Source organism: Larus michahellis, chromosome 1, assembly GCF_964199755.1.
Source record: "Larus michahellis chromosome 1, bLarMic1.1, whole genome shotgun sequence".
NCBI lineage: Eukaryota > Metazoa > Chordata > Aves > Charadriiformes > Laridae > Larus > Larus michahellis.
In genome coordinates, this window is record NC_133896.1 from 55,216,655 (window position 1) to 55,224,406 (window position 7,752).

General features: G+C 46.0%; 1 protein-coding gene across 2 annotated transcripts; it reads left to right on the plus strand.

Annotated features, from left to right (window-relative positions):
• The first annotated feature begins 256 nt into the window (after nt 1–256).
• Nucleotides 257–7,388, plus strand: POLR3H (RNA polymerase III subunit H). 2 transcript variants are annotated; one of them, XM_074577977.1, is made up of 7 exons: nt 257–376; nt 762–889; nt 2,103–2,199; nt 3,838–3,924; nt 4,916–4,979; nt 5,620–5,827; nt 6,501–7,388. In XM_074577977.1, the coding sequence occupies exons 2-7, from the start codon at nt 779–781 to the stop codon at nt 6,552–6,554; spliced, it is 621 nt and encodes a 206-aa protein (XP_074434078.1). In that variant the 5' UTR covers nt 257–376; nt 762–778; the 3' UTR covers nt 6,555–7,388. The 2 variants fall into 2 exon arrangements, with proteins under 2 accessions (XP_074434078.1, XP_074434088.1); XM_074577987.1 differs by having other exon boundaries at nt 374–483.
• The last annotated feature ends 364 nt before the right edge of the window (nt 7,389–7,752 follow it).

Sequence of the window (7,752 nt, forward strand, 5' to 3'; positions counted from 1 at the left end):
CCAGCCAGTAAAGGGGGGGGGGGGGGGGGAGAGCTGGTACTCAGAAAGCAGCCCTGCGCAGGGTGCCCGGCTGCTGAGGGCCTTTACACGTTTTTATCGACAAAAACCACCCCCCTCACGGGCCCGGTCTCGGCCCCGCACCGGTAACGGCAGGTAACGGGCAGTAACAGCAGGTAACGAGCCGGGGCCCCGCCCCGCACTGAGGAGGGACAAAATGGCCGCCACGGGGCGGGACGAGACTCCGCTCCCCCGTCCAGTGAGCGCTCCGCCCCGCGTCAATCAGGGCGTGGGCCCGCCCCCTCGAGGGTGATTGGCTGAGGCGCCGGAAGTGCCGTGGCGGCCGGGGTAGCGCGCGGCGGGGCACGGCGTGTGTCAGGTGGGTGAGGGAGCGGTGGTGGCTGTGGCTCCGCTGTGTCGGGCCGTTTCAGCCGCTCCCGGCCTGCCCGCCGCGTTCCTCCGAGCTACCGGCCGGCGCGGCTGTTGGTGCGCTCCCCCTGCTCCTTACCACGGCGGCTGCCTGGCCGCTCACCCCCAACAGCGGTTGCGTGGCCGCCTTCCCACCCCCACCCCCCCTCCAAAGGCCGTTGCGCGGCCGCCGTCACCCCCCACAAACCCTCCTTTTGGGGGTAACTGCCCCACTAAGCTCCGTACAAGAGGTTGAGGTGGTTCCCCAGGCCCGCCCCGCATCGGTTGCTTGGGGGGTGTTGGTTGCCCTCGCAGTGCTCCCGGTTCCTGAGGCGCCCCGTGTCTTCTCTCCTCAGAGGCGCTCCCCGCCACCATGTTTGTCCTGGTAGAGATGACTGACACAGTAAGAATTCCTCCCTGGCAGTTTGAAAGGAAGCTGAATGAATCCATTGCGGAAGAGCTAAACAAGAAATTGGCCAATAAGGTAAAGCATGGGTCGTGTATAGGCTGATGCAGGCATCATATCATATCCCTGGCAGTTCTACCTTTTATTTGTTCCTAATGAGATGTGTGGGTGAGGTATCAGAATAGTTCAGATGCGAAGGCCATCCCCAGAGACTGAAATATAAGAGACTATAAACAGACAGCCATGTATCATATCAAAGGGGACTTTTTTCTAATGGCTAATGCTGTAATGGGAAGATACTGAGATGCCAGATGGAGCAGAGAAGCATGGAAGGGAAGCGGGAGTGGCTGCTCGTTTGTGTGTAGAGTAGCAACCTGAAACACAGTCTGAAAAATGGATGCAAGCTAATCCATCCAGTGGGGGAATTTTTTAAAAGACCATCTAAATAAATGTAGAACAGTAATACTGGAAGAGAAATTAAGATCTTAATAGCAGACTTGGTCTGTGCTTAGTACTTGAAATACAGTGTAGCAGTAAGAAGTTGGTCTTCGGTGCAGAATATAAAAAAAGTGTTATGTCATGGACCAGGAGGTCACAGTTTCCCTGTGCGGCCTCTGGGACTGCGATTAGCATACATCTTTCAGCGGGAGGCAGGTGCAAAACTCAAATGCAGCTTGTGAACAGAGCTCAAAAGAGCAACGTGAAGTGATCGAGCAGATGATACAGACAGGTTATAAAAAGCAAAACTTTTCCCTCGTCCACTGATGACTAGTAGGTGCCTCAAATTTTGTAGGCTGTGAAGCTGTCTCAGAAGTGGCAGAGAAACCAAGAGTTCTCGTCCCTGCCCAGGGCTAATATAATGTAAGATAAAGGCAAGCCTAGGTGCTTCTGAAAGTATAACACTAGCAAAAAGTATGTTTAGCCTTTGGACAAGCTGTGGGGCTCATGAATGATGTCTGTGGGAAACTGTTTTCTGTCTTGGCAGGTCAAGTTCTCTCACCTCTGACAGTTACCCCCAGGGTTTCTGTTTGTAGCGGTGCTCTTTCCAGTGCCAATGAAAACACATGCCCCCATAACACTTGAATGAGTTAGGGGTTCCCCTGCCGTGCAGTGTGGTTAAGGCTGGGGCTGTTGAACGAGTGTACCAAAACAGCCTCCCTCCCATCCTGCTGCCCCTCTGTTGATCTTCTTTTGAAAAGGTGCGCACAGTGGATACCTTGGATGGTTTGCTTGATTTAACCTGGTGGGTTCCTTGATTTACTGCTTTTTAATTATTTTTTTCTTTGGGCAGGTTGTGTACAATGTCGGCCTCTGCATCTGTCTGTATGATATCACAAAGCTGGAAGATTCATACATATTCCCTGGAGATGGTGCATCACATACCAAAGGTATATTCTCATTCTCAGTTGTGTAATTTTGCAGAACGTTAGTGATCTGGAAATGTAAACTGAGTTCAATTGTTAGGGAAAGTAAGCTTAAAGGAACTTACTGAAGTTCATAGCCTCAATTTTGTTCCTGTTAGGAGGGCAAAAGGAACATGGTAAACGTCTCTTTCCTTTGCATTTTTTGGGTAGAAATACAGCTTTAAATAGCCAGTCCTGTTTGCCTTCTCTAGCAGTCCATCTCTGTTCTGTGGTTAGAGCCATATGTGTGGAATAAGGAAGGGGGTAATTTAATTTTAAATTATTAGAAACCTGCACATAGAAAATAAGTTGTATTAATTGTCCTGTGTTTGTCTAGTATTTTTTCTTTTTGAAGCTTATTTTCCCTAGCTATAGTGTTGAAACATGTTTCTAAATATAACATTTGCACAGCATTTGATGCTGTTTTCCTAGCTCGAAGTTTTGCTACGTTTTTGTTTGAAACTTAGACAGATCTGGTTCAGCATACATTTCTAGTGACTTTTTTTTTTTTAAAGAAAAGAAATGACTAATTTCTTTACTTTGACTTTTGGCAAATCTGTCTGAGTAAAAATTGGAAGTAAATACATAAAAGCAGATTTCATTTTTTTTTTTAGGTTAAAATAAGTTTATTTGAACTGGCAAGAGATTAATTTTTTCCTAACTTCCATTTTTAATGCGGAAGCGTAGCTTGAGCAAGTGAAATGTTTCCAGTTAGAAGGGAACTGGACTGACTGTATGTGTCTCCCCTTGCCTAAATTTTAACTCCAACAGAACTCACTCCCTGCAAATAAAAGCTTCTCTAATACTGAAGGAGGATGGCAGGCTTTCTTGCTTGCTTTAATCTCCATTCTTTGAATTGTTCCTTGAACTGAAACAAGAGACTATATTCTGTCTGAGCTTGAGCTTGGAAAAAAGTCTCCTGTTTTCAGAATCTGGGGTAGCATTTTAATAAATCCTGGTAGTAACTCTTTTTTTACTATATTGCATGATTTTATGCAAAAGAGGAGCACGGGTAGCTAAAGCGATGTTAAATTGCTCATAAGCATTCTTTGGCTAAGCTTGTCTTAGTGTACCTTTTTTATAATTTATAAATTATGTTAGAAACATTTTATTTAACCTGGATTAAAAAAAAGCAGTTATATCAGAGAATCTTATTCACTCTGATAATATTTGATATCATATATTTAATTTAAAGGGAATACAGCATTGCTGACAAAGATAGAAGGAACAGAAATATTACAAGAAAGTATAATTTCAGCTGATATTCTTGGCCTCCTGGAAGCATTGTGCGGGAGTGCTCACACCAACTAAAGCAGATGTTCTGCTCCATGTTCTTCATCTATAGTTTTATTCTGTGAACTTGAACTCTTAAAAGCTTGAAGAGCAGAGAGCAAGAGGCTCATGATCAACAGCTGTCATAATTCATACAAAGCAGTTAGGAATCAGAACTCTTATTCCCATTTTTCTATGTAATCAGTGCCTGTAAGGAAATTGTAAAAGAAACTGGGTTAGCATTTTAGAGGGCAGAGAGGATATGGGATTTTGTTTTAATGGCTGCCACCCTGTGGAAGGAGTATAGTTCACTAACATGGACATAACATTAATGATCTGTTTTCTTTTAAGTGCATTTCCGCTACGTGGTCTTCCATCCCTTCCTGGATGAGATTCTGATTGGACAGATTAAAAGCTGCAGTCAGGATGGCGTTCACGGTAAATTGCAACCTCCGACGTTAGGGACACACAAGCTGCAGAGCTCGTGGGTCTGTTGAGATACTGTGATTTCAAGTTGTATTTTGCATCTGCGGGCTGGGTAAAGACTGTTGCTGGCCTCTAGCGCTGCTCTGATCTGAGGGCGGTTGGTAGTTGGAGCCTGACAGTGGCTTCCCCTGCCCTCCTGGTTTTGTCTGCACTCCCCTTTCCTTTTGTCATTCATGTGCGTGCCCAAGAACAGGCAAGCCCATCCGGAGGCTGGACTGGATTAGTTTTCTCACTTCAGTTAATAGAACTTGTTTTTTTTAAAGTGGTTGTATCAGCTCATGTTGGTCTGATACATCTTCCCTATAGTTCTGTGCAAATTCTCGATCGTTTCCTGTACCTGAAAACATGGCAGGGAAATGCCTTTGCGAGCACAAAGTGCTGTCAGATTCATGGAATACATAATTGATGAGTTGCTTTCCTTTCTTGTTAGAAGTATTGCATACAAGCGAGCTCCTCTGCTCAGTTGTTAAGTTAGGACAATAAGATTATCTTGGGTGTGTTTGTTGCTGAATTTGGGCATGTCCACGCTCTGATAAAATCCAACATGAAATCTCAAGGTGGAGGTGGGGGCTGTTCTAACGTTATATTGGTCTTTATTTAACATGTTATTTCTGTGATTTCTAAGCTCTTTTCTGTCACAGACCTCTATAGCATCTGACTCATTTCTTGGAACACTTTAATTTCCAATCCTGCTCCAAACAGCCTTTTCCTTTCCCAGCGGGCATGAAGACTGTGCCCTCTGTTCCTGTATGTCCTTTCAGCTGCGTGGTTGCTTTGCTGCCAACTGAAAGTGAGCGTTGTGGCTCAAAGAATAATTCCTGCGTGATCTCAGATGCTCTTCCTGAAAGAGGAAGAATGAATCTAGAAGCGCATTTTAGGAATGTCTGTGGTACATAATTTGCGAAGAAGCGTTTCGGTCTTAATCAAATTATTTTCTCCACAGTTTCTATTGGATTCTTTGACGATATTGTCATCCCACCAGAATCCCTGCAGCAGCCAGCTAAGTTGTATCCTTTGATCACCTTTGATAACTTTACTACTTCATTTCAAAAGATTGTGCAGTGCTGGCCCAACAGGCATTCACTGCTGCAACAATGAAGGTGCTCAGTGGCAGAAGCTAAGCTGTTGTGTCGGGCAAGTCCCGCAGACTGTTATCGCAGCTAGACAGGCCTCACGCTTATTAGGTTTTGCAGGATCATTGTGCTCGCTGATAGAAATGAATGGCAGTGTCCCCCGAACAACCGCATTGTAATCCCTGCCTCTAGTCTTGGCTGCTGCTGAAGACAAAATGCCGTTTTTTCCACATCATGTAATGTCTAGGTACACGGTGTGTCTAAAATACTTATTTGTGGTAGGTGAGGTCGTCTTGGGTTTGAGGGGTTTTGTTTGGCTTGGGGTTTTTTTTTGTTGTTCTTATGGGGGGTGGGGGTAACTGCAACTCTGCCTGGCAGCATACACCTAAAAGCAGGAAAATTGGAAACAAGGCAGGGGTCCTGGTCTGTGCAGATGATGAGCTGGGACAGCACATTGCGGTTTGAGAAATAGTTGTGAAAATGCTTTGAATTGAGTCTATTCCCAAAACTGTCAGAAAGGGATCTGTCAGGCAGAATAGTGATTGTTTCCCTCCTTAACCCTTGGTGTGGCCAGTGATGAAGCAGAACAGGTGTGGGTGTGGGAATATGAGACAGAAGAAGGGGCCCATGACCTTTACATGGACATTGGGGAGGAGATCCGCTTTCGAGTCGTGGACGAAACGTTTGTTGATACGTCACCGACAGGCCCGAGCTCTGCAGAGGCCTCCACTTCAAATGCCACAGAAGAAGTCCAGAAGAAGGAGGCACCCTACACTCTTGTGGTAACTATGTGCACAATTCATAGTGCCTTGTGAACGTTGTGGTTTATTCTATGTCTAAAAAAGCATCCCTTTCACAAGGAACTGATTGCTTTAAGCCAACCATGAAGCAGACTGAGTCATAAAATGAAAGGCGTGGAAAAGGGGAGAAACAAGATTGTTCTTGTGGTGGCCCTGAGTTTGCTGTGGGTTTTCATTGGAACACATTGTGGTTGTTGGTGGAGTTGCCCCTGGGAGGCTGATTTAAAGCAGACTGCAGATGCAAGATCTGCGGGCAGGAGCGAGCACACAAGGAGCAAGGAGCCAGGAGAGCCACATGAAGGTTTACACAGCAGCTAAACAACCTTTCCCATGCGGTGGTTTGGCGTTAAGACCCACCTGAGTACAGTGCAAGAGACAGGCGGATCTAAACCAACGAAAGCTGTGTTTTCTCACAGCTGGAGTGTGTTGGGACAGTGGAGAGGTGGAATGAGCAAGTGCTGGATTTTTCAAGTGTTGAAGGTTTGGTATAGTGTTGATAAGGTTTAAAGGAGTCTGGGCAACTGCTGGGCAAGCTCTGATGGTGGGGCAAAAAAAAGTGAATACCTCAGGGGGGAGAGATTTTACATTTTTATGCATATACTCCTGTGTTCTCTGTGCAGTTTATAATTGCGCACTCTCTTCTCTCTGCAAACAGGGATCGATCAGTGAGCCAGGCCTGGGCCTCCTGTCGTGGTGGACAAACAGTTAGCTGCAGTCAGAGCCTGCTCCGCAAAAAGTCTTTCCGGTGGATATTTGGGGGATTATGGGATCCTGCTGGTGCTCACTGCTCCTCTGAAGCTGAATGAGAAATTAGACCTGCCATTCTCTGTTTCCCCTTCAGCTTCCAACCTGCCAGATCGAGACAGTCGCTTTCAAGAAATGTCTTCACTGATCTGTAGAAGTGAATTTACAGGCACAAAAAAGCCTTGAGCGCAGCAGCAACAAACTCAGCTGGAGCTTTGGTCTCCTGCCTTGGAGGGAAAACTGGGGAGGTCTTTACTTGCCTGAATAAAGAAGGGAGTTGACTTCAGTGAGTGAAAGCAGGAGAGAATGCCTGTCAAGACGGATCACTCCCTTGGGCCGAGAGCTTGATCTCAAGAGGGGTAGAAACCTGCCGTTCTTTTGATAGGAAACTGAGAAGAAACAGCAAAAGACTGGAGTTAATAGAGGTGTGGTACTCTGCAGACCTGGAAAACGCTGCTGCTGGGAGGGCTGGGGAGGTGATGGTAAATATTCTAAGAATGGGAACCTAACCCATGGATGAAGTCAGCCAAAGAGAACTGGTATGACAGTGGTTTACCAAAAAGTGGCTTAGGCTCTGTGAAGATGACTGCTGTGGAAGGCTACAGGCTGCTTATTGCGCTGGATGGAAATACTTTATTGGGTGGGCTGTATTTATGTAGAATGAGCTAAACTTTGCAGGAATTTGACTGAAAATACATAATTATGAACTGAAATGGACCAAGGCTGCTTTGAGCAAGTTAAATACTTGTTAGTGGGGGTGTATTAAGACCAGAAATGGAATAAATAGTAAGAACCACACAGCCTGCCTTCCTGTACAATTTGTGGGGAAACTACTAGCTTCCTGCCTAGCAGGAAGGAAAAAAGTTGCCTCCTGCAGTTTGAGCTACTTGGCTTTCAAGGCAGACAGTGTTGAGACCAACACTTTGCTCTGCTCTAACAGCCAATAACAAACAATTGCCATCACCCTCCCTGACAGCAGTGAAAGGAAAGGGGGGAACAAAACAGGGAGTAAAATCTATGCAGGGCCCGTTGCCAAGCGAGTGATGTTGCACATAATTACAAAGCCAGCCACATTTGGCAGGAAGGGACTATAATTCCCTGGGATAGCGGGTCTGCTTAACCTCCAACTGAGGAAACAAAGCCTGAGTCACCAGCGCCCTCCC